At 40.3% G+C, this 27,064-nt stretch overlaps 1 protein-coding gene across 1 annotated transcript; it reads left to right on the top strand.

The window, feature by feature from the left end:
* The first annotated feature begins 1,903 nt into the window (after positions 1 to 1,903).
* On the top strand, positions 1,904 to 23,930 carry SERINC3 (serine incorporator 3). Its single transcript, XM_076011138.1, has 10 exons — positions 1,904 to 2,089; positions 9,190 to 9,351; positions 9,934 to 10,127; positions 11,764 to 11,843; positions 12,854 to 12,991; positions 16,355 to 16,524; positions 17,594 to 17,684; positions 18,666 to 18,846; positions 20,386 to 20,613; positions 21,248 to 23,930. The coding sequence occupies exons 1-10, from the start codon at positions 2,051 to 2,053 to the stop codon at positions 21,384 to 21,386; spliced, it is 1,422 nt and encodes a 473-aa protein (XP_075867253.1). The 5' UTR covers positions 1,904 to 2,050; the 3' UTR covers positions 21,387 to 23,930.
* The last annotated feature ends 3,134 nt before the right edge of the window (positions 23,931 to 27,064 follow it).

Here is a 27,064-nt window from a genome sequence, read left to right as displayed (position 1 = left end):
AGGATCGCTTGAGCTCAGGAGTTTGAGGTTGCTGTGAGCTAGGCTGACACCACGGCACTCACCCTACCCTGGGCAACAAAGTGAGACTCTGTCTCAAAAAAAAAAAAAAAAGAAAAAAAAATACACCACAGGAGAAGAAATTAAAGGCCGACACCTTTAATTTGCAGACATTATCATTTTTGCCATATCTGTATTATACCTATACTATTATGTAAGCAAATTAACTTTTCCATTTATTTTTCTTTAAATGAACTCTCAATTTTTTTTTTAACTCTCAATTTTTACATAAATTTCGAAAGGAAAATTTACATCTCTGCTTAAATGGGAAACCAGTATTGCTTGGTAGAAATGGAAGAATTATTGCCAACACACACCTCAAAACAAAACAACAGGCTGGGCGTGGTGGCTCATGCCTGTGATCTAGTACTCTGGGAGGCTGAGGTGGGAGGATTGCTTGAGCTCAGGACTTCGAGACCAGCCTGAGCAAGAGTGAGACCCTGTCTCTACTATAAATAGAAAGAAATTAGCCAAACAACTAAAAATAGAAAAAAAAATTAGCCGGGCATGGTGGTACATGCCTGTAGTCCCAGCTACTCAGGAGGCTGAGACAGGAGGATTGCTTGAGCCTAAGAGTTTGAGGTTGCTGTGAGCTAGGCTGACGCCACAACACTCTAGCCCAGGCAACAGAGTGATACTCTCAAAACAAAACACACAAAAAAAACACAGCAGCCAGACGAGGTGGCTCATGTCTATAATCCTAGCTCTTTGGGAGGCTGAGACTAGAGGATAGCTTGAGGCCAGGTTCAAGACCACCCTGGGCAATATGAAGACTCTACCAAAAATAAATTAAACAAAATAAGACAATGTTATTAAACCATAGATGTGGTTGCATATGGGAGAGATTTGGAAAATGAAGTCTTCGCTCTGTTAAAAAGGGAGCTAAATGTTAGAAACATGTTAAATATACTAGCCTCAAACAACTAGCTTGTTGGTTTGAAACCAGATGCTTTCACTCTGCTTTTCAATGTTACTTAATGTCCTATTCATGCACCCCTTAGATTCTTTCATTTATCCCAAATGGTGTACATGTAACATTTTAGGAAACAATGCCCATCTTCCCTTGGTTAACTTGGACTCATCCTTAAATTCTCAGATTAAATATAAATTCTTCAAAAAAGCCTTTCAAGACTACTCCCTAAGTTACTGTCCCCTTACAATATGCCAATGGAAAAGAAGCCAAACTTTGTAAAATAATTAAAGAGGTTTACCCTGAGCCAAATTTGAGGATCATGACCCAGAGCCACACCCCAGAAGCCTTGAGCAAGTGGACTCACTGTGGCTGGGTTTCAGTTTGGTTTTATACATTTCAGGGAGAGAGAAATGTATAAAAGTTTAAAGTCATAAATCAACACATGGAAGGCGTACATTGGTTTGGCCTGAAAAGGCAGGACATCTCCAAGCAGGGGCTTACAAATCATAGGTGGATTTGGGGATTCTCTAGTTAACAATTGGCTGAAAGAGTTAGGCTTTGTCTAAAAGACCGGGAGTCAGCGGAAAAGAACAAGAACGCTTGAGGGTCTTCTATCTTTCATGTGATGCTATACAGGAAACAGGTTGGGAAGCAAACCACATTATATTGGGTTAACAAAACTTGTTTAGTGAGATTTTATCATTTGAGGCATGACTCACCAGGCCCCCTTAGAAAGGATACTGTGTCTCTCTGCACACTTCTGTAACCCGTAGATCTTTACACATAATGGGCTCCTAGGGAATACAAATGAGTGAGGTAAGGAATGATACCTTCACAGTTCCAGCAACCCCAGGCAGGCTTAGCCCCGCCTTCCCCCTCAACCAATGACAGGCGCCCTCTGGGCTGCGCCGGCCGAGGGCGGTGGGCGGGGCCACGCAATGACGCAGACCTTGGGTTGGTCGAGGGGTGGGCCGTGTTTCCGGCCGGAGAAACCGTCGCATTTCTGGGGCGACGCCTCGGCTGGCGGTTACCACCGCCTTTGAAACCTCTGGACCAGCCACTTCCATCACTGGCGTCACCATGGGAGCTGTGCTGGGCGTCTGCTCCCTCGCCAGCTGGGTGAGTTCGGGGGCCTGTGTTCTCGCTGGACCAGCGGCGTTGGGGAAAAGGGCGATAGGGAAGGAAGCTCGCGTCCGGACCCGAACGGACCTCGGCCACAGAGGCCCGGGCGTTGGGGTTGGCCCTGGGGTGCAGAGGGCTTGCGGAGGCCCGGCCCCAAATCCGCGATTTCCCCAGAGCGGGATCGGGCTGCTTGCTTTCCGGGTTCGTTGAGGAACGGAGGTGGCTCGGCCGCCATTGTTTACAATTCCGATGGCCCCGCCCCCGCGAGCCTTCCGGACTCGAGGTTTCTGCGGAGCTGGAGTAGGACCAAGGGGCCGTGGCTGTGGTTCATTCCAAAGCACCTCTTAAGGTGGCGTCATTTAATCTTGGGTGGCTCGAATATTTTTATCCGAAGCACGGGGTTTGACGAAACTACGGAGCGTGTGGCAGAGCTGGGATTTAATTAGCGGCCTGTCGGCAGCTCTAGTGCAAGGGAAAGAAGGCCTTGTAGATTTTTATTCAAAATTGGAAGCCATAGCCTGAACCTTTTGGGACCTCTACAAGTCATTTATCTCTGATGATAATCACCCCAGCACTCCTCCCTTTGAGAACTTTTGTGAGGATTAAATGAACAAATGTGTTGAATCACTTTGTAATTTGTAAACCTGTTTTTAAAAGGAAATTTTGGGGTCTGTAAAAGAGAATGTGCTGATTTCCTTTGTATACCCACTTCACAGGAGTGTGAATTCTTGAAATCATTTCCTTGTTTTCTAATTCCCCAGCTGATGTAATTGAGCAAGTGTGTAGAAAAAACAAACTAAATTTCTCGTGGTATGCTTTACGCTTTTGAGACCCGAGGTGTGGGGATTTTCCCCCAGGCATCGAGCAATCACTTCTGCAATGGATATCAGCTGGGTGTCCTTCAATTCAGTTCAGAGGCTATCTACTTGGAGATGGCATTAGGTCCTCCAGGTGGAGGGCTCAGTCCCAAAGACTGTCGCCCATTTCTGATGCCAATCGCAAGCCTCAGGTGGTTTTACCTGTGCTTCTGAGGACCAGCTATAAATCAGGGTTCCCACAACCTCCCTTTCTTGGGTTTGATTAAATTGCTCACAAAACAATGGGAAACATGTTTAGTCATTTATTATAAAGGATATTTTAAAAGATACAGATAAAAAATGCGCAGAATGAGCTAAGGGGGAAGGGGTGCAGAGCATCCATGCCCGCTCTAGGGCACCACCCTCCAGAAACCATCACATGTTCAGCTATCCGGAAGCTCTTCTGAACTCTGTCCTTTTGGGCTTTTATGGAGGTGTCATTATGTGGGTATCATTGATTAAATTATTGGCCATTGGTTTTCAGTCTAGCCTTCAGCCCCACTCTTTTCCTTGAAGGTTGGAGTGGGAGGGGCTGAAATTCCCTACCTTCTAATCCTGCCTTGGTCTTTCAGGTGACCCACCGCCTTCTTACTGAAGCTTCCTAGGGACTGCCAGCTGCCAGTCATCTCATTACCATATAAAAAGACACTTTATCACTTAGTAATTCCAAGGATTTTAGGAGTTGCGCGCCAGGACTTGGGTACCAAAATATATATTTCATAGTATCACACTAAGGATTCTGTCTTAGCTCATTCCACTATTATTTCTTAGGAACAGAATGTATTTTTCGTCCTTTAAAGTTGTTCATCCTAAATCAAAGGGCATTCAGTCGTTTATGGCTTGCTTTTTTTTTCTTTTTTGCCAAAGTCATAGATAAGAGTATTTTTAGGACTTTGTTGAGAGCAGTGGTTTTATAATTTTTCTGACCTTGACCTAAAGTGCGAAATACATTTTACATAATTGGTCTAATGCATCCATTTTTAGACAAAGTTTTACAAAATAATCCTTTACCATTTACTGTCCAATTTTCCTTTTATCACATTTAAAAAAATCCTGGCAGGGCGAGGTGGCTCACACCTGTAATCCTAGCACTCTGGAAGGCCGAGGTGGGAGAATCGCTCAAGGTCAGGAGCTTGAAACCAGCCTGAGTGAGAGCGAGACCCTGTCGCTACAAAAAATAGAAAGAAATTAATTGGACAACTAAAAATATGTATAAAAAATTAGCCGGGCATAGTGGCACATGCCTGTAGTCCCAGCTACTTGGGAGGCTGAGGCAGGAGGATTGCTTGAGCCCCACGAGGTTGAGGTTGCTGTGAGCTAGGCTGACACCATGGCACTCTAGCCCAGGCAACAGAGTGAGACTCTGTCTTAAAAAAAAAAAAATCCTGTTCAGCTGATTTTTACAATCTACTAGTGGTTCATACTCTCTATTTACAAAATAGAGTTTAAAAAAAAATATGATTGAGAAGGTCATTAGTTAAGGAGTGAATTGGTAATTTGAAACAAACTTGTCTTTCCTATGGTGATAACCTGAAACACATTTTGGCTTTGATTGAAAGCTAAGATTTGAATTGATGCCATCCAAACATTTCTGCCTATCCATTGCTTTTATATTTTATTGATCCCTTTTATTCAGTAGAAACAGCAAGGGGTTCAGTATATCAGAGAGTAGAATGAGTGAGAAGAAGAGTAATAGGAAACAAAATCGGAAAGATAGGTAGTTAACTCATGTAGCTAGCTATGATACGGTCTTGTAGCTCTTTAAGTGTTAGGGTGGAAAGCCTAGTAGGCGCTCCCGGCACAGGTGGAGGAAAGTTTCTCATGCAGTGGTTAGGGTATATAAAAGTAAAAAAAGTTTATTTTATCTTCTTAGAGGAGAGAGAGTGAGAGGGGAAGAGGGGGAGGAAAGAGAGCAGGTAGACTGTGGCATCCCAAAGAAAGAGAAGGGAGATCCCAGCCCTGAGGCCTTCTGGCTTGCTGATTTTAAGGGGGATGAAGAGAAAAAATTGTGTTGGCTGTTAGTTGATAACAAAAGCTGGGGCTGGAAGTCAAGGTCACAGAGTTGGTTGGTTTCCCCGCCTTTCCTTGGATTATCATTATCACAGGAGATGTGACTCTTCCCTCTAGATATGATTGAGGCTGTAGCTCATTCTCCTGCTGTTTAATCAGGAACTCTATAAAAGCGGATTCTCAAAAAACAATTTTAAAGAGAAAGATTTACATCTCTTTTCCTACTGTTCAGCTCTTTTCAAAAGTTGTGCAAAACAGAACTCCCGCTGGGAGGCTGTTAGTGGGAGAACTCATAGGATTGATCTTTAACTTTTACTGGGAAATTGTGGGATTAGGAATTTTCCTGTTATGTTTGCAAGGCCTCCCCTTTCATGAAAGACTTTGACTTTTACTCTCAAGTGATATGGGAATCCATTACAGAGTTTGAAAAAAGGAGTGGATTGATCTAGGCTTATGGTTTTAACAACGTGGGTTCTGGTTACCATGTGGAGAATAGATGGTAGAAAGGTAAGGATAAAGCAGTGTAGAGAAGGAAAAAACGTTTCCTCTAACCTCTTGGGTTCTGCGCCTAGGGGCCTGTGAATTAGACTGACAAGATAGATTAGCCAGAGAAACAGGAGTTTGTTTATGCATGCAAGGCACACATGTGCAGGAGTGCTCAGTGATGAATAACTTGATAGGTTGGTTAGAATTTGGGGTTTATCCACTGTGGGACTGCATTCACTGGCCGAGAAACCTTGCCCACAGCCGGCACTCATAGTCCCTACGATACCTTGTGCTGTGCATTGACGATGAATCCGTTTTGCTCTTGTGTGATGAGGAAAGCTTTAAAGCACTGAAAGCTTGTTTTACTTTACAGGCAGCTTTACTTGTAATGTAATATACATATATGTTTCATTATGTTATTTTTAAATGTTCACAATTTTATTTTGATAAATGAAAAATTAGAAAAGTCATATCATGGGTGTCAGCTAAAGTCACTGTGCGCATTCATATGTGGCTATCAACTACAGTCGATGCTGGCCCCGATGCTGGCCCCGAAGTGGTTAAATTCTTAACTTAGTAAGACAAAGACTTCTATGAAAAGGACAAATAGATTTCTTTAGGAAGTGGGTTTTTATGAGAACAAATAGGAGATTGGAAAATTTGTGATAATGCTCCTTTACATAGTTGTGAGAGATCTTTTTTATTTTTTTTTTTTGAGACAGAGTCTCACTCTGTTGCCCAGGCTACAGTGCCATGGTGTCAGCTTAGCTCACAGCGACCTCAAACTCCTGGGCTCAAGCAATCCTTCTGCCTTAGCCTCCCAAGTAGCTGGGACTACAGGCATGTGCCACCATGCCCGGCTAATTTTTTATATATATTTTTAGTTGGCCAATTAATTTCTTTGTATTTGTAGTAGAGATGGGGTCTCGCTCTTGCTCAGGCTGGTTTTGAACTCCTGACATTTGAGCGATCCTCCTGCCTCAGCCTCCCAGAGTGCTAGGATTACAAGTGTGAGCCACTGCGCCCGGCCAGTTGTGAGAGATCTTGCCAGCTTCTTCATGGCTTAAAACTGCCTTGGAGAGGGAATTTATGGCAGCTGCATTTCTCAAAAGTTGCTGCTTTTAGTCGGTCAAGGGAACCTCTGGGAAGGCTTTTTTCCTGCATCTATTGAATCTTAAATATCTTCAGTTTAAAATAATCTTTATACTAACTCAGGGGTTCTGAAAGGGTTCCTGCAGCAGTTAGACAGGAGCTATTGCATTTAATCCAGATGAGAGATGATAGTAGTGACTTGGACCAAAGTGATAGGTGAGGGATGCTGGGGTCAGATTCTGGATGTATTTTGAGGATAGAGCTGAGGTACTGACAACTTGGATGAGGATTTTGGGAAAAGGGAGGGCATCTAGGATGACTCCAGGTTTTTGGCCTGAGCAACAGGAGGAATAGAGTTGTTCTTTACTGTAATAGGGAAATGAGGACATGTAGTAGGACAGGTTTTTTTTCACAGATATTTACTGAATACATTTTGTGTAAAGGAGCAAAAGATAAAACATTGTGAAGATAGTATCCCCCATTAGGTATTTTTATGACAGTTATATTAATAGTTAAGTGTATTAGTTTGCTAGGGCTGCATAACAAAGTACCACAAACTGGGTGGCTTAAACAACAGCAATTTATTGTCTCTCAATTCTAGAGACTAGAATTCCAAGATGAAGGTGTCATCAGGGTTGGTTCCTTCTAAGGGTGGTGAGGAAGAATTTCTTCCCTGCCTCTCCCCTAGCTGACAATCTTTGATGTTCCTTGACTTCTGCCTTTATCTTCAGGTGGCCTTCTCTGCCTATCTTCAGATAGGCGTTTTGCAAGCCTATCTCCAAACTTCTTCTCTTTATAATGACCCTGTTTCCAAGTAAGGTTACAGTGTGAGGTACTGGGGATTAGGACTACCACATGTAACATTTTGGGGGGACAATTTTCAACCCATAAGAAACAGGCAATTACTATGTAATTATTTGAATGAGCAGAAAAAGATAGCTAAAGGGAGACAGGAGTGTGAGAGTGCAGATGAAGTAAACCTGAATGTAATTAATGTTACTGTTTTGGCTGTAAAACATCTGATACAGACTTCATTTTGGTCATTTGGCCCAGATTGTAGTTAAGAATTGGAGACTGAAATGGCTGATCAATTTCCCATTGCTGTTGCAGTTACAAATAATAATGGTTACCATGCTATATTGAGCCTCTAACAGGCGTCCTCAAACTACGGCCCGCGGGCCACATGCAGCCTGCTGGGTGTTTTTGCTGCCGCTGCCTGTCCTGCTTAGCAGCCGACTTCTCTCAGGCCCACAGTGCCCATGTGTGGAATGTGCGCCGCACTCTCCAACAGCCCTCCAAGGGTCTGAGGGACAGTGAACTGGCCCCCTGTTTAAAAAGTTTGAGGACCCCTGCCTACGATGTCAGGTATTAAAGCGGGTGCTTTGTATTTTTGACATCCTTTCATATAATAACCCTTTTGGGGTAGGTAGTATGATGTTCATTTTTACAAATAAAGAAACTGAGCTCTTAAGAAGTTTAATGGCTTGCTCCAGACCACACAAAACCATGGTAAAGTCCACCTATAAAAAGTAAAGATTATTATTGGGACCATATTGTAAGATTACAGTCACCCATTGTCTGCACCGGCTAATTCTGAATTAGCCTGTCCTTGTAATATAACTTGATAACATCACCTGTCAAAGAAATTCAAGCAGTTTCCTAATTATATAGGAATGACTCAAATTATATCCTCTGTCACCTAGGTGGTCATTAACAGATTTTAGCTGACCAAAGATTTAGGTTATGCTTTTTTTTCTTAAACTGAGGTAAAATTCAGATAACATAATTAACCATGTCAAAGTGTGTAATCCAGTGACATTTAGTACATTCACGGTGTTTTGCTGCTATCACATCTACCTAGTTCCAGAACATTTTCATCACCCAAAGGGAAACTCCCTTACTCATTAAACAGTTACTCCCCAATACCCTCTCCCTTCAATCCCTATTCTATTTTTGCCCCCCCTCTGGATTTACCCATTCTGTATATTTCATTATAAAAAATAGAATATTGAGGCCAGGAATTCGAGACCAGCCTGGGCAACATAGTGAGACCCCATCTCTACAAAATATAAGAAAAATTAGGCCAGGTGTGGTGGCTCCCACCTGTAATCGTAGTACTCTGGGAGGCCAAGGCGGGCAGATTGCTTGAGCTCAGGAGTTCAAGACCAGCCTGAGCAAGAGCAAGACCCCGTCTCTACTGAAAAAAAAAAAAAAAAGAAAGAAAGAAAGAAATTAGCTGGACAACTAAAAATATACATCTATAAAAAAAATTAGCCAGGGATGGTGGCACATGCCTGTAGTCCCAGCTACTCGGGAGGCTGAGGCAGGAGGTTCGCTTGAACCCAGGAGTTTGAGGTTGCTGTGAGCTAGGCTGATGACACGACACTCTAGCCTAGATGACAGCAAGACTCTGCCCCCCCCCCAAAAAAAATACGTATGGGAAAATAAGGTTAGATTATGTAATTTTTAGAACTAAAGTAGCAGAAATAATGTTGATTTCAGAGCCCATGCTTTAAACCACTTCCTCCTAGCCATGATTTTCTCAGTTAAAACTGTAAAGCCTGATTTGCCTCAACTTCTATTCTGTGACATCTGTGTCATGATGAGTCCACTGATAAATGTGTCAAATGACCCACGGTATGCTTGTTACAGGTTCCATGCCTCTGCAGTGGTGCATCATGTTTGCTGTGTAGTTGCTGTCCTAACACTAAGAATTCCACGGTGACGCGCCTCATTTATGCCTTCATTCTTCTCCTGGGCACTGCTGTATCCTGTATCATGTTGACTAAACACATGGAAACTCAGCTGAAGAAGGTAAGTAGAAGTAACAGTAGCCTTAATATACTGGTTATTTTTATTTTTATATTTTGCAAAGTTTTAGTTGTAATTGTTTTTATTTCTTCACTGTTAAACTCAGTCAAGTTCATTGTAGTTTTGGAATTTTTAATTACTTTTGGGTATAGTCAAGACACACAATATGAAGATACTAGTCTTTTCCCAGAAATAAAGAATGAACATCTTCAGGCTCTAGCCATGAAAAGAATGGCTCCAAAACATTTTCTTTCCTTGTGTGTTTAAGATTTAAGCATCTACACTAGACAGGTTCTTCCCCTTTGGACGGAGTTGGTTGTAGCTGGAAAATCTTATGAGAAAATGGGAGAGAACCTCATCAGCATAAAAGCAAAGAAGAGAGATCATTTTAACTTTTAAAATGAAAGTTGTTTATACTATTTGGTAACAGAATTATAAATGAATTGGAAGCCAAAGAGAAAAATTACATAGTCTTGCAGTTGTTAAAGTGGGTAATTTTATAAATTCAGGCTTTCCTGTGGTGGAATAGAATCTTTGTTTAAATATGGATAGTCCCATAGCATTGAAATTGCTTTTTTTTTTTAGATTCCTGGATTCTGTGAAGGGGGATTTAAAATCAGAATGCCTGACATAAAGGCAGATGAAGACTGTGATGTGCTGGTTGGTTATAAAGCTGTATATCGGATCAACTTTGCCTTGGCTGTCTTTTTCTTTGTCTTCTTTCTGCTCATGTTAAAAGTAAAAACAAGTAAAGATCCTAGAGCAGCAGTACACAATGGGTATGTGAGATTCATTATTAACTTGTTATATTGTGGTGTGGCTCCTCCTCCCCTTAAGCAGTTAATGTTGCCATTCTGATGGAAGCAGTGGAATATGTCAATCAGTAGCCCAGATGTATTTCTGATCTGTTTTACTCATGAAATTGTTTTAATGTCATTTTCAGTTAAAACTTTATAACATGGAGGGGATGTGGAGTTCTGTCTGTCTTTTTAAAGATACTTTTGCTTCAAGTTCTTAGATTTTCGTTGGATGCCTATCAAATATTTTAAGCACTAGATACTACATACACATACTTTTCTTTTTCCATTGTTTAAAGATAAACATGTATCTGGCCAGGTGTGGTAGCTTATACCTGTAATCCTAGCACTCTGGGAGGCCAAGGTGGGTGGGGATTGCTCAAGGTCAGAAGTTCGAAACCAGCCTGAGCAAGAGCAAGACCCCATCTCTACTAAAAAATAAAAATTAATTGGCCAACTAAAAATACATAGAAAAAATTAGCTGGACATGGTACACATGCCTGTAGTCCCAGCTACTCGGGAGGCTGAAGCAGGAGGATTGCTTGAGCCCAGGACTTTGAGGTTGCTGTGAGCTAGGTTGATGCCACAGCACTCTAGCCCGGTCAACAGAGTAAGACTCTGTCTCAAAAAAAGAAAAAAAAAAAAAAAAAAGATAAACATGTAGTTGATGTATTTAAACAGTGTATACACAAACACACAAAAACAAAACCAGAAACCAGTAGGCTGGGTGCAGTGGCTTATGCTTGTACTCCCAGCACTTTGGGAAGCTTAGGTGGGAGCATCACTTGAGGCCAAGGAGTTCAAAACCAGCCTAGGCAACATATCGTGTCCATGTCTCTATAAAAACAAAACTAAAAGCCAAAAAACAAACAAAATATTAGCAGGGCACAGTGGCAGTCACCTGTAGTCTTGGCTACTTGGGGGCTAAGGTGGGTACTGTGGGCCACTGATTTATATATTCTAATGCTTCTCACTCCTGACCACCAGTTCTTGTTTCTGAAGCAAGCTTTATAAACTTCATATATGTTTTACAGTCCCTTTTTACAAATGCAGTGACTGAATTTCAGAAAGGTTAAATAAGTTGTTTGAGATCTCTCAGCCAATTAGAGCTCAGATTGAAACTCAGGTCTGCCTGGTTCTCACTTTGCCATACAAAGTAGTCATTAAAGACTATGAACTGAAAGTCAGGTTTGGTCCTGGCTTTGCCAGTGATGAGCTGTGTCATTTTGGGCAAGACATTTGTGCCCTATGTTGTAAACAAAATATTTGCTGATTGCTTTTCTTTCAAACCTTATAATTAAAGGCTCTGTATGTAGCTAACACTGTTACTTTAGAACTCCTAGAATGCTAGAAAAATTCCTACCTATAAGTGCTAGAAGTAGGGAGATTCTAAACTTACATATTTTTCTCTTATTATTAATGTGAATGATTTCTGTGTGCTTATGTTGTCCTTTAATTGTGTAAAATATTAAATGAATTAGCCTCATGTCAAAAAAATAAGCCCAATCATGTTGGGAGAAAAGCTATTAAGCCTTTATTTTTGTATTTCAGAAATTAATTTTTCTCAGTATAAGGGTGAAACTTAGCATTTCATAAATGCATTCTTGTATTTTAATAGGTTTTGGTTCTTCAAAATTGCTGCTCTTGTTGGAATCATGGTTGGGGCTTTCTACATTCCTGGAGGCCCTTTTACCACAGGTAGGGCTCACTATTTGAAGGAGTTAATTATAAGTTATACAAAGTCTATAAATGATTAAGTTAAAGCTACATTTTCATTACTGATTTTGTTGAACTGATAATTAAGTGAGATGGTGTCTGATTAATATGACTTGGTGCCTGCAACCAAGTATTAATGTATTCATGTAAAGCTGGGAAGCCTTCAGACCAGTTATCAGCTTTTCTGGAACCATGTGTTAATCCATTGCCAATATTTTAATAGCTTACCTTCTCATTTGACTCAGTACAAAGTTAATCAGAGAGCTTGTCAACATAAGGACTTTTTTTTTCCCCCCTGAGACAGAGTCTCACTCTGTTGCCTGGGCTAAAGTGCCATGGCATCAGCCTAGCTCACAGCAACCTCAAACTCCTGGGCTCAGGTGATCCTCCTGCCTCAGCCTCCCAAGTAGCTGGGACTACAGGCATGTGCTACTATGCCTGGCTAATTTTTTCTATATATTTTTAGTTGGCCAATTAATTTCTTTATATTTATAGTAGAGACGGGGTCTCACTCTTGCTCAGGCTGGTCTCAAACTCCTGAGCTTAAAGGATCCACCCGCCTCGGCCTCCCAGAGTGCTAGGATTATAGGTGTGAGCCACCACGCCTGGCCAACATAAGGACTTTTAATTCCTTGTGTTCACTATCTGTCTTAACCTACTTCCTTAACATGGCATCAAGTGACACCTGTGGATTTCTGCTGTGATTTTTTTTCCCCCCTTAAAATAAGGGAAAAGGCTTATCGTATGATTTGGAATGTTGGGTCCCAGGCTCCCCTTGGCACAAGCTAAAACATTTTAAAAAGTCTGAAACCCAACAGACTACTTCTCAGAGAATGCCTTTGAGTTTGAAGTTATAATCTTGCTAGATTATCAGAGACAGAATGTTTTTACCATCTCTCTTCTTTGAATTGAAATCTGTTCAGAATATTGAACAATACATTCTGAAATGTTACTCTTATGGTAGAGAATAACTTTGTTCTCTTGTTTTATAGCCTGGTTTACTGTTGGCATGGGAGGGGCCGCTTTCTTCATCCTCATCCAGTTGGTGCTGTTGGTAGACTTTGCTCACTCTTTGAATGAATTATGGGTAAATCGAATGGAAGAAGGAAACCCAAGATTGTGGTATGCTGGTAGGTATCTAACCTCACCTTTGATAGCTGTACTGCTGCATAGGGTGTACAATAAAATCTCCATTATAATTAAGTTAATCAGAGAGTTTATCAACATAAGGACTTTACTCCTTGTGTTCTACTTTCTGTCTTAACCTACTTCCTCTTTCTGTCTTAACCTACTTCCTTAACGTGGCATCAGGTGACATCTGTGGATTTCTACTGTGATTTTTTTCCCCCCTTAAAATAGACGAAAAGGTTTATCATCTGGAATATAGCCCTCTACTGTAGTCCTCAGCTATGGGAGGCTGAGGTGGGAGGATTGCTTAAGCCCAGGAGTTTCAAATCAGCCTGGGCAAGGTAGTGAGACTGCCTCCAAAAACAAAGAGAAAACGCCGTTGATTTAAATGTCTACATTCCCAATGTCAAGCTGCCTTTTTTTTTTTTTTTTTGAGACAGAGTCTCACTTTGTTGCCCAGGCTAGAGTGAGTGCCGTGGCTTCAGCCTAGCTCACAGCAACCTCAAACTCCTGGGCTTAAGCAATCCTACTGCCTCAGCCTCCCGAGTAGCTGGGACTACAGGCACGTGCCACCATGCCCGGCTAATTTTTTTATATATATATATATTAGTTGGCCAATTAATTTCTTTCTATTTTTTATAGTAGAGACGGGGTCTCATTCAGGCTGGTTTTGAACTCCTGACCTTGAGCAATCCGCCCGCCTCAGCCTCCCAGAGTGCTAGGATTACAAGCGTGAGCCACCGTGCCCGGCCTCAAGCTGCCTTTTAAAAACTGTAATTTTCTGAATTTGATTCTGAATTACTGGCATTATTGGAAGGGAATAGTATAGATAATGTAAATCATTGGATTCTCCCAATTTATTTATTTTGAAAGTTGTAGTGTAACCACATTGTTTAGATAAGGCAAAACAGTTGTATTTAGTAGCATAGTTCTGATTTTGATAACTTTGTTTCTATGGACATGGAATTCAAATGGATTCTACATACGTGACAGCTGCCTATATCCCTCAGGCAGTTGGAGTGAATAGTCCTTACTGCTTTATTCAGAATGTGATCCCACACCTGTTGTGAAAAGCTTTCTGGTAGGAAAGGAACACTTAAAATTTCTAGGCTGAGAATAGAACTTACAGCCTGTTTCATGATGAGGAGGGACTTTGGATCCCTCTACTTACTAGTGGCAATTATCCGGCCATACTACCCCATGCCTTTCCTCCATTATAAAAGTAACAGATGCTTTGTGTCAAGAACTTGGAAAACAGAAAATCACAAAAGAAAATAAATCCTCCATAATTCAACTATCCAGTAGTTATTAATCACTGTTAACATATTACTCTACATTCTTCCAGTCTTTTTTTTTTTTTTTTTGACAGGTTGTCCCTCTGTTGCCCAGCTAGAGTGCTGTGGTGTCATCATAGCTCATTGCAGCCTCAACCTCATAGGCTTAAGCAATCCTCCTGCCTCAGCCTCCCAAGTAGCTGGGACTACTTATGTGTACCAGCATGCTCAGCTAATTTTTATATTTTTTGTAGAGATAAGTTCTTATGTTGCCCAGGCTGGTCTCAAACTCCTGACCTCAAGTGATCCTCCTACCTCAGTCTCCCAAAGTGCTAGGATTATAGGTGTGAGCCACCATGCCTGCCCTTCTTTGTGTCTTTTTTCTGTGTGTCCATATGTATCTTTTGTGTGTAGAAAAGAAAAATTTAAGTCATTGAAAAACATATGTGTTTATTTTTTAATCATCTTATACATTATACTTTTGAATAGTTTGTAGTTTGGCTTTTTTTAAACTTAGAAGTAGCCTGTGAATATATTTTGGCTGTAGTACAGCATATATTTGTTTGAGTGCATTTCTGATCATTTCCTTAGGATAAATTTCCAGAAGTAGAAAGGTCAAAGTGTATGAATATTTTGAATGCTTTTACTACATACTATTAAATTGTCCAATTTTATTTTCATTTTATTTATTTAGCTTTTTGAAATATATACATATATTAAAAAATACTATGTTTACCATAAAAACAAATGCTAGAACTTTATAAAGAATAAGATATGCAAATCTCCACCCACCTGCAATGCATTTTCTTTTCCAGGTATAGCCACTATTATTGGACCTTTATATAGTTACACATACATTGCTTTTGTATTTAACTGTAAACAGGATTATACCATGTATTATTCCATGACTTGCCTTTTCACTTATTATATGATGCATATCCTTCCATGCTAGTGAATATAGATATGACTTACTTATTTAACAACTATATGGTATTCCATTCCATACAATTCCGGGGCATTCCATCGCATAGTGTACCATATTTATTTAACCTTTGCCCTATTGTTAGTCACTTAAATTGTTTATAATGACTATTTCTTTCAGCAAGAGATTTTTAAAAACTGTCTATATCATTTATTATTATGGGTTGAAAATCCCAAAGCTGCTCGTTTGCTTTCTGACTAATATAAATTTATTTTATTTTTTCATCTATTTACGTCTGTTTTCTGTAATTCATTTTGGATCACACTACTTGAGAAGAACTTAATTGCCATACTTTACAGTAACTTAAGTGTGGAGAAATCTTGTATATTCAGATGGAAAAACATTAGGAGCTGTGCTAGTGTCTTAATATATACATCATTTAATTTTAAACATTAAGAGTCAATTAAGGAGAGTAGAACTAGTTTTCCTAAGTCTGTGCTTTTTAAATGAGTACAGGTTAACTGAGGTCAACATTGCTGCAGTTGGCCTGAGTATATTGCATGTTTTGTTTCATGTTTTCCCTGATTTTCAGAGATTATCTGTGTAAATGGAAAGGAACATTACCTTAGATATTTGAAAGTAGCAAATGAGCCACTTTCCCAGTTCAGTCATGTAGTCTCACTGTTTGTGATGGGAAACAGATTTAGGTAGCCAGTGGCTACAGAAGGAAAAACTGCCATAAAAAGGTATCTATGTCTTCTATTTTCCCCTAACACTGTCCGTGGCATGTAGTTTGCTGTAAACTGGGCCATTTTGAGGGCCGAGGAATCATCTAGGCTCCTAAGAAAAACTTGTAATATACATTATTTAGCATGTAGTGAACAGTTTACTCTAGCTGGGATGATAAAATGTCTAGTAATCCAACCCATGAAATCAAATTAGGTAACCTAGCGAGTGAATGCAGTTGCTTGGTGGATTTAGAATTTAACATGGAGCCAATCTAACAGAATCTGATACTTAACCTTAGAGATTTGGTAATTTTAGTGTAAATTACTAACTCTGTAAAAGTGAAATGATGCCTCTTTTTTTTTAAATGGAGTAGAAAAAAATTTGTCTTCATTGTAAGTTTATTATAATTGTGGACATTCATTTTGGTTTCCTTTTTCCAGTTTTACTGTCTGTCACAAGCTTCTTTTATATCCTGTCAATTATCGGTGTTGGGCTGCTCTATGCGTATTACACCAAACCAGATGGCTGCACAGAAAATAAGTTCTTCATCAGTATTAATCTAATCCTTTGCATTGTGGTTTCTGTTATATCAATCCACCCAAAAATTCAGGTATGATTGTTTTGTGTTGCTTCCTTCTGTTTTTATTTAATGCTAAGCTTAAAATCTAGATAACTTTTTTAATGAATTTGTGTCTAAGTTTGTTCACTTAAACATTTTTTCATACTATAATAATGTCTTCATAATTATAATCCAATAAGGATACAATGTACCATTGAGTGCCAGTATCATAATTCAATGAAATTCCCTGTTAAAAAAAAAACCTAGGTAATTTAATTTTTTTTTTTTTTTTTTTTTTTGGAGACAGAGTCTCGCTTTGTCACCCTGGGTAGAGTACAATGGCGTCATCATAGCTCACTGCAACCTCTAACTCTTACGTTGAAGTGATCCTCCTGTCTCAGCCTCCTGAGTAGTGTGCCATGATGCCCGGCTAATTTTTCAATTTTTAGTAGAGACGGAATCTTGCTCTTGCTCAGACTGGTCTCAAACTCCTAAGCTCAAGCAATCCTCCGGCTTTGGCCTCCTAGAGTGCTAGGATTACAGAGATGAGCCACTGCGCCTGGCCTGAGAATTTGTCGTTCTTATAAAAATGTTTATATCATGGGAATGATTTTTATGGTTCATTAGCCAAGATATTTTGGGGGAATTAAGCTATGAAAAATAATTAATTTTAATATTTCAAAACAAAATTCATACTTTTGAGTTTCATCTTTTAAATGCCATACTTTAAAAAAGTCATGGAGTTTTAGATGTGAAATATGAAAAGAACATCTAAACATCACCTCTTCTTTTAAAAGTGAAAAAACTGAAGCCTCAAAGAAGTGATGGGTCTCACCTAACTAACAGTGTTAAAGCTGAGCTTAGACTAAAATCAAAGCCTTTGTGTGACACACAGGAATTTCTAGGACTATAAGATGCCTTGAGAACAGTAGTACATGCTTCGTCTTTCTTGGTTTATTTGCAAGCTAACTCAAACTGAAAGGGTACTTTTTATCTTTCAACTGATTTTCAGTTACTGGCAGTTACTTGGGATTCAGTGAACCCCCTGGGAAGTACACCGGGTTTTAGAAAGTCATGCCTTAGCAATCCCTGTGGCATTGTTTTCCTTTTGATTCCATAGGAACACCAGCCTCGCTCCGGCCTCCTGCAGTCCTCTATAATCACCCTCTACACCATGTACCTCACCTGGTCAGCCATGTCCAATGAACCTGGTAAGGGTATGTCAATAGCACAGTCATTTGATGAAGGAAAAGTAGGAAGTTACCCCTTAGGTGGGTGAAGAAATGAGAGCTAGGGCAAATATAAAATTAAAAACCAAAACTTCATACAGTGTTCACTGTAGGTTTACAGACGTTTGCCTTTTCACATTTTACGTCTATTCATAGCTACTCATAACTGACAACCTAAAGGGTCCCGCTGTCTTTTAGATCAGCAGTCCCCAACCTTTTTGGCACTGGGACGGGTTTCATGGAAGACAGTTTTTCTGTGGCCTGGGGATGGGGGGGGGGGTCGAGGGTGGCATGATGCTTAGGTGGTCTTGCAAGGCCTGTTTCCTAACAGGCCTCAGACCAGTAATGGGTAGTAGCCTTGTGGGTCGGGGACCACATTTTTAGATAGTCTAAGCTTTACCAAACCTATACTGAATCAATCTAGTTAAGAGCTCTGGACTAGGGCAGCCTTCTTTTGGCCTTTTGTAAAATTGTTTCTATTGAATTTTACTTTGGTGTCACAGGCTGTTGAAAAAATATCTATAGGAAATTTCATTTTGTAATTATTACAGGATTATTTTTTAATAGGATAAATGCCCATTTTATGGGCTTCTTTTAGAGGAAAACAATTATTGCATACCCCCTCCCCAATGATAACTTTCTTTTTTATTCTTAAGTAACTAGGTAAAAATAAAAGTAGGAATAAACTTCAGTACTTAAAGCCTGACATCATAGAACTCAAAAGATTTGTCAGTTAAACTATAAAACCAATAAAACCCAGAGAGACATTTATGAAATTTGACAGATACTGTTGTTTTCTTTTTTTCCTAATACTAAGTCACTGGTTGTGATGCAGATATGTTACTGCTGAGTTTTAGATTCTTTAAATGTGGCATTCCCATGTTTTACATCATGACTGAATGATGTGTAAGCAACTCCTCAAGCCCTTTCTTGGAAGGATAATAAAACATTTCCCATTTTCAGATCGTTCCTGCAACCCTAGCCTGCTGAGCATCATTACACACATAACTGCACCAACTTTGGCTCCTGGAAATTCCACTGCTCCGGCCCCTACCTCTGCTCCACCATCAAAGAGTGGAGGTTTTCTGGATACAGAGAATTTCATTGGGCTGCTGGTCTTTGTTATCTGCCTTTTGTATTCTAGGTAAGTTAAAAGATACTTAGGACAAGATGGCAATGGAGAATAATAATAAAGGAAGCTATTTTGCCTTCAAAAAGCAGTGTGAGGAATTACAAAAAAAAATTAGCTATCTTTAAAGAAAAGTCTTTTACTCCAGTTACAGAGCTGTGTACAGTTCTTAAAAGTTCACTAAATCCACTCATCAAATATTTTATTCAATCTTACAAAGAGATATTTTAAGAAAGTGGCTGGAATTTTGATAGGGATCGTATTGAATCTATAAATCAATTTGGGGAATATTGCCATCTCAACAATATTAAGGCTTACAGTCTGAACATGATGATGTCTTATTTAGGTTTTCTTAGACCATTTATTCAGATCTTTAATTTCCTTCAGTGGTTAGTAGTAAGCAGTGTACCAGTCTTCAACTTTTTTTGTTAAATTTCTATTGTATTCTTTTTGATGCTATTGTAAATGAAATTGTTAATTTAACTTTGGGGTGGTTTATTGCTAGTGTATAGAAATACAATTCATTTTTGTATATTGATCTTGTATCCTGCAACCTTGCTGAACTTGTTTATTGTGTCTAATAATTTGTGTGTATTCCATAGGATTTTCTAGATACAAGATCAAGGCATCTGCAAATAGAGATAATTTTACTTCTTTTCCAATCTGGACATGGATACCTTTTATCTGTTTTTCTTGCTTAATTGCTCTGGCTAGAACATCTAGCCAGTGTTGAACATCTAGCTAGTGTTGAATAGAAATGGTGAGAATGGGACCCTTGTCTTGTTCCTGATCGTAAGGAGAAAGCTTTTAGTTTTTCACCATTGAGTATGGTGTAAGCTCTGGGTTTTTCATTGATGCCTTTTATCTGTTTGAGGACATTCTCTCTATTTCTGCTTTGGGTGTTTTTATCATGAAAGGGTATTGGATTTTGTCAGGTGCTTTTTTCTATGTCTGTTGAAATAATCATGTGGTTTTTGTCCTTTATTTGTATGTACTTTTTTGTTTGGTCATTTAAACTTTCAGTGAGCATCTGTGATGCTAGAAACACATAGATGACACTAAGGTTATTGTCAAGGAGTTCTTTGAATAGCAAGAAAGACAGGAATGATAAGTGCAGTGGCAGAAGGAAGCTTAGGAAGCTGTGGGAAGTCAGAGGAATGTCTTCTAATCTAGCCTAGTGACAGTTGGTGTCAGGGGAAGGCTTTCCAGAGGACGTGGCACAAGTCAGAGAAGTGAAGGATGAGTAAATTAGCTGGGAGGAGTTTGGTGGGTGGTACATTCCAAGCATAGCAGAGTCAAAAAGCCATGGAAGGAGACACTGAGAGCAGAATGTTTTGGTATACTCATAAGCAATTAAGCCATCAAGTAGTAACTGATGAGAGTACTGTCGGGGTTATGATGACAAGTAACAGTTCAGAACTTGAAGCAGGGCCTTCCTTCAGTAGGCCTTGTCTCCAAAGTAGGAACAGCTCAGAAATAATGTGTACAGGCCAGTGGCAGCAGTTTGTCTTCATGGCACCTTTCTGATTTGTCTTCCTTGGGATCACTTTCCAGCATCCGCAATTCCAGCAATAGCCAAGTAGACAAGCTGACCTTGTCAGGGAGTGACAGCGTGATCCTTGGTGATACAACTGCTAATGGTGGCAGCGATGAAGAAGATGGGCAGCCTCGGCGGGCTGTGGACAACGAAAAAGAGGGAGTGCAGTACAGCTACTCCTTCTTCCACTTAATGCTCTGCTTGGCTTCCTTGTACATCATGATGACCCTAACCAGCTGGTACAGGTAGGAGGCACAGACAAAACAGAAAACACCACATAGCCTCTTGGATGGCCTATAAAATGTCCATCTATTGTCCTAACCTCAGAAGTCCTCTTACACATATAATGAAGTTATGTTCAATGCTGACTCTTTTCTGAAATACTTTTGACTGTTCCTCCCCTAGCATTTAAAACCTATTGGAATTCTTTGCAGTGCACATCATCAGGAGCTCTCCCAGACTTGAGTTAATTGAAAGAGATAATGATGACATAAAGCAATCTGACCCATCTTTGTTCATTAATTTTCTGTGTCTAGAGATGGTTCAAGTAAGGTGCTAAGGAAGGAACGTTTCCGGGAGGCCATCTCAATTGACAGTCTAATTTACTGGTAAAATAGACTTTTACCAGTAACTAGAATAACGAGATGTTTCTGAAGAACTCTGCCCAGATAGTCAGGGTCTTTCCTGCTGACAAGAAGAAAAAAGCCATTTGAGAGGCATAGTCTCTTGCTCTTAAGAACTAGCTTCCTCAAATCCCCTCTAGAACCTTACTGGGAGGTTAGTGCCAACCATGTTTCAGTGGAGAATTTCTTGCCCTTGGCAGGGGGGCTGTGAAATGCTGATATCAGGCTCCTTTACATGACTCTCCTGTTTTCTCAGCCCCGATGCAAAGTTCCAGAACATGACCAGCAAGTGGCCAGCTGTCTGGGTGAAGATCAGCTCCAGCTGGGTCTGCCTCCTCCTCTACGTCTGGACCCTTGTGGCTCCTCTTGTCCTTACTAATCGGGACTTCAGCTGAACTTCAGAGTGCCAAGGATGCCACTGAAATTCATAAAGGTCTCCTTTGCCGAAAACCCATATCTCTTTTAGGTTTGCTTCAACTAAAATATTAAGTGAACGCTTTACAAATTTGACTATATCCAGGTTTATAGCAGAAAGGCAAGATCGAATAATGCTTGATGCAGAATCTGAACTTTCCATTTATCTATATATTAATATTATGTTTATTTGTAAGGATATAGCACAAAGGGAACATTTTTATGTTTAAAGTGAACCTACAGCTGTGCTGTGAAGAGAGTTCTTTATAAAGATTGATATGTTCCTAGAAGTTTGATTTAAAATATAAGATAGAAAAATGTTGGATATTTGAGGCCATCATTAATATATTTCTATTGCAGTATCCTTAAAAAGCAAAAAAGAAAAAAAAAGCATTTATATGACAGTTTTCCTCTGAAAGTCCTTACTAGTGTAATACAAGCACTGTGTTCCATGCTTAAACTTTTTGGAGGTGTAGCATCATAGTTCTTGGGGAATTATGTATGTGGGTCCTTCCCAGAAGAGTGGTTGCTGATATGGCTACTGCTGCTACATCTTGAGTTTTTTAATTTACCTTTTTTATACTATAGCATTGATGCTGCTTGATTCAAGTGTGGTGCTTTGCCAGGTATGTTAATTTTAATAAATGCTTTGTGGGTTTCGTTAAAGTGAACATTCACTTGGGAAAACACTGCAACTTTAGTCTGTGTAATTATCTTGTTATGAGTATGTAAAAGTAAAATGCATGTGAATTTGTTATATTTGCACTATAAAGGTATTTGATTAAACTAGAACGACTTTAAGATTTTAAGGCCCTTTCTTTAACAGCTTTTATGAGTTAGCCATTTTTTATTTTTTGGACAGTCAGGTTCATCAAGCATCTAAGTGAGATGCTCTTGTTCCTTCATGTGGTCTGACTGGTGAGCAAAATCTTGAATTCACTAAGAAACCGTCATAAATATCTTCTCTGAGTAAGACACTTTGGTAGATGAGAGACAAGTGAGGCACTGTTAAGAAATGTTTTCTCAAGAAGGCAGCATATAAAAAGGTAGAATAAAACCATTTTGTTTTTTCAGCAAAGATTCACTGTCCTGCCCCAGGCCCTGTAGGTTTTGGAGGACAGCCTTAATTAAACATGATAGAGGCTCTGCCATCTTGGACTTACAGCTTAGAGGAGAGTGAAAATGAGCTGACAAGTGGTTATAATGTGGTGAATTGGTGCTATGATTTAGGAATTGCAGAGAACTCAGAGGAGAGGTACCAGGAGTAAATAAAGGGTGTCATGGTAGGCTTCCTGGGGGAAGTGATGTCTAAGCCAAGAACTGTTAGGCATTAGCTAAGACAGAAATGGGCAAGTGGGATGACATTGCTAAAGAGTAGACAAAACTGCATATTAAAGGCAGAGAGATAGAAAAAAAAGCTAGAATGGGGAAAAGTAGGGACTGAGTTATGAAGGGCTTTATAAACCCTACTAAACAGTTTGGACCTTATTATGTTGAGGGCAACAGAAGCACATCTTAGTGCCATGATGAAATTTTATCTTCAGTCACTTTGTCTGATGTATAGAGAATGGATTTAGAGAGATGAGACCAGGGCCAGTCCATGTGAGATTTGAAATAGAGAAGTAGAAGTGGGGATGGGGAGAAATTAACAGCTGAGAGCTACTTAGCAATTAGAATTTGAACATTGGCAATTAATTAGATATGAGGGAGAGGTAGATTTCTGAGTGATTCTGCTTTAATCATCTGGGTGGGTGGTGGTTCCATTTATTCAGGTGGGAAACAGGAAAAGGAACAGGAATTAGAAGGATGGAGGTAGGTGGTCCCTTAAGAATAGGCTTGGGAGTTAGATTGTTTGAGTCTGCATCCTAGCTTTGTCATTTTCTAGCTGCCAAACTGATGAGCTAGTATTTATTGAGTACATACTATGCTTTATGAAGTTGAGCCAATGTCTCTACCTCTCTGAGCCTCAGTTTTAGTACCTTAGTACGTAAGATTGCTTAAAGTCATTTTGCAAAGTGCTTACCCCATTTTAAGCACTCTGACAGTAGCTGTTAATCTCAATGTGGGCTATAATGAGACAGGATGATATTCAAAGGTTAGAGATGTTCAGCCAGAAATGGATGGAGGCAGGATTTGAGGTGTTATCACAAAATCGAACAGATGAACATAGAGGGAGTGGGCTCAGGCGCGGCAGAGGCAGCGGGTAGGGAAGCAGGGATTGGTATGAATTGTTGGAACCACATTGTCTTTTAAACCAGTGGTTTATGTCTATGTATGGAGAAAAAGATGCAAGGGATTTGAGGAATAAATAGGAAGAGTTAGCCCCTTATTTCACCCGTGTAAATCAGATACCTACTTTCCTTAACAGCAGGAGAGCCAGATAAAGAGCTTTAAAGGTCCTAAACTTCTAAAACATTACAGTGTCCCCCGCCCATTCTCCGCCTTATGTAATTCAAAATAAAAGCAATACTAAACTGTAAAATAAATGTAACAAAGTCCAATAAAGTTTTTACTTTTTATCATGATGATAACTTTGATATTGATTTGAAGTAAAAAATTATCTTTAAAAATTGGGGAGCAGTGCCCCTACCTTCCTTGGTCATACCTTAAGAATGAGTTACATCTGCCTGTTAATCAGAAACCCAGTAGTTTACTCAAGTGAATTATGCACGTGAATGCTGAATTACATATAAGCATAAATAATGTCAACATTTTGAGTAAGCCTGAGATCATAATTTGAAGCAGGGGAGTATTTTGAGTCATAAGATCTCATGGTAGCATCTCATTCCAGATGAGTAACTAACTTGGTGTCTCATCACTATGAACAGGCTTGTCTGTTTCCCCAGGACTGCAGTTGGAGGACGGTGGCTTTGAGGTCGGGGCATGCTTTAGGAATTCATGAAAGGCAACAGCAGTTTTACCTTGTTACAGCTGGGAGAAAGCTTGTAGGCTCATGCTGGATTTGTTTACTTTCTAAGTTGGTCTTGAAAGATACTTGGTTGGGAAATAAAACTTTCTCTTGATAATCAGACTCCCAAAGAGTGGCCATGGGCCGGGTTATCAATGTAGGCATTTTTAGGGGGTGAGGGTGTTCACGTTAATCAAGTGAAGCGCAGTGCAAATGGAGAAGGAACAAAGACATCTGTAACTGGTCATGGTCAATTAGTTGTTAACACCGCTGCACTTGGACCAGCCTGGTATAGCTTTTGAGTTTCTGAACCAAGCCATAACTCAGGCTAATTTAAACCATGACAGCTTTTTTGTCCATTGTAAGTCCTTGTTTGATTATACAGCTAAAGTGGGTATTCACACAGTGAGTCATGCATTTGATCTCTGCAGACTGATATAGCAGGTAATAGGCTTATGAGTATTAATGGGAGCTGCTGTTCTTCTCTTTACTCCTGTTGTGTTGGTCTGTCCATCCTGTTAGCTAGGCTCCCAGATCAGTCAGCCTACTCAGTGATGCCTTGGTTACTGCTGGGTGACTCAAGCACATGATGCCTGTGTCTTTGGGTGAAGAATAATAGTAAATACCGCATAAATAGCTGTGTGTACCAAGCAGTGAACAGATACTAGCTACACCCTTGTACAGTGGTGATTATTCCCTCCCTTCCACCCACCCCTCCCCCCATTACAGATAAAATTGAGGCTTAGAAAAGTTTATGACTTGCCCTCGGTTACTCAGAGGTGAGACAGAGAAACCATCCCAGGGTTTGACTTAAAGAGTTTTTGTTTTGAGACAGTTGCCCCAGGCTAGAGTGCAGTGGTATTATCATTGTTTACTGCAATCTCCAACTCCTGGGCTCAAGTGATCCTCCTGCCTCAGCCTCCCAAGTAGCTGGGACTACAGGCACATACCACCGATGTCTGGCTAATTTTTCTGTTTTATTTATTTAATTAATTAATGAATGAATTAATTTTGAGACAGAGTCTTGCTTTGTTGCCCAGGCTAGAGTAAGTGCTGTGGCGTCAGCCTAGCTCACAGCAACCTCAAACTCCTGGGCTTAAGCAATCCTGCTGCCTCAGCCTCCCGAGTAGCTGGGACTATAGGCATGTGCCACCATGCCCAGCTAATTTTTTCTATATTAGTTGGTCAATTAATGTCTTTCTATTTATAGTAGAGACGGGGTCTCGCTCTTGCTCAGGCGGTTTCAAACTCCTGACTTTGAGCAATCCACCCGCCTGGGCCTCCCAGAGTGCTAGGATTACAGGCGTGAGCCACGGCACCTGGCCTAATTTTTCTGTTTTAGTAGAGATGGGGTCTCGCTTTTGCTCAGGCTGGTCTTGAACTGTGAAACTTTTGCTGTCATTGATTGTTTAAGGGTACCATGTAAGGAATGAGCATTGAGAAAGTGTTGACTCATGACACAGAAATGTGCCTCCGGTGTTCCTTGTGACACTGTTGTGAGATAAAAAGGATTGGAGCAGTGGCTCCATTTTTCCAGATGTGACAGACTGTGCTTAAGTTCCACAACTTCCTCAGGAAATGCCGACCTGAATTGCTGGTATGTTGCAATGTAAGTGCTTAACCTTTTGCATCATCAAAAGCGTACATCCTGTGGCATAGTATTTCTCAACTGACTCATCAGCGACACACCAGACCCACCATGGGGACCTAGCTTTTGTCTACTCTGGAGCAGAGTGTATGCTCCTCTATAAAAACAAACGGGGCATGCAGAGAAACAGCATAGCATGCATGGGACCAGAGTTGGTCCAGCTACACCCTAGTTACCCATCAGGGAGTCTGGGCTTGTTCATAGGTGCTTCTGAAATAAAATGTTCAATTATAACTTGGGTCTCAGAGGTTAAGAACAGCTGCTTTATATTTTTAAGAAGCCAGAAAACAAGCCAATTTCTAGTACCTTCTTGCTCTATAAAAAAGCCCTTCCTTTTCTCCCTGTATATTGTCTGGAGGTTGGTTATTCAACTATAAGAATAAGACACACACACAACCTAGCCCCAACCATCAGGAGGAAATAGTGGGCTCCAATCAGGCTGTCTGGTTTTGAATCCCATCTCCACTATTTGCCTAGCTGTGTGTCTTGGGGCAAGCTACTTTTCTGTGTCTCATTTTTCCCACAGGGACATACTACTACTTCATTAAGGGTATCTGAAGGTTAAATGAGATTATGTATGAGCAACACTCAACATGTGTGTACCCAGCCCTTGTGAGCACTCAGGAAATTGTTAGCTGTCATTGGAAAGATTCAAGGCCAGTCCAAGTATAGCTGGGCCTCAAGAACTAAAAAATGTGCCTATCACTCCTGTCGCTGTTGGTAGCTAGTTTCATTCTCCTTTCTACATACTGGTGTAATCTAACTGCACATGGTCTTTGGAGGCAGCCAGCCCAACATCCACAATAGCAGTTCCCAACGTTTTTGGCACCAGGGACTTGTTTCATGGAAGACAGTTTTTCCACTGGGGAAGGGGAGATGGTTTTGGCATGATTCAAGAGCATTACATTTATTGTACAAACATCTCTGCTAATAATAATCCGTATTTGCAACTGCTCCCCGGCGCTAGCATCACTGCCTCAGCTCCACCTCAGATCATCAGGTATTAGAGTTTCATAAGGAGCCTGCAACCTAGATCCTTCGCATGTGCAGTTTACAGTGGGGTTCGCACCGCTATGAGAATCTGATGTAACTGCTGATTTGAC

This window comes from Microcebus murinus, chromosome 16, assembly GCF_040939455.1.
Source record: "Microcebus murinus isolate Inina chromosome 16, M.murinus_Inina_mat1.0, whole genome shotgun sequence".
NCBI lineage: Eukaryota > Metazoa > Chordata > Mammalia > Primates > Cheirogaleidae > Microcebus > Microcebus murinus.
The sequence above is the reverse complement of the archived record's forward strand: the minus strand, read 5'-3'. Positions and strand labels throughout refer to the sequence as shown.

Coding starts and splice junctions, on each gene's coding strand:
- SERINC3 (XM_076011138.1), top strand. CDS start 2,051: ATGGGAGCTGTGCTGGGCGTCTGCTCCCTCGCCAGCTGG. Junction 10,128..11,763: donor AGAGCAGCAGTACACAATGG/GTATGTGAGATT, acceptor GTATTTTAATAG/GTTTTGGTTCTTCAAAATTG. Junction 11,844..12,853: donor TGGAGGCCCTTTTACCACAG/GTAGGGCTCACT, acceptor CTTGTTTTATAG/CCTGGTTTACTGTTGGCATG.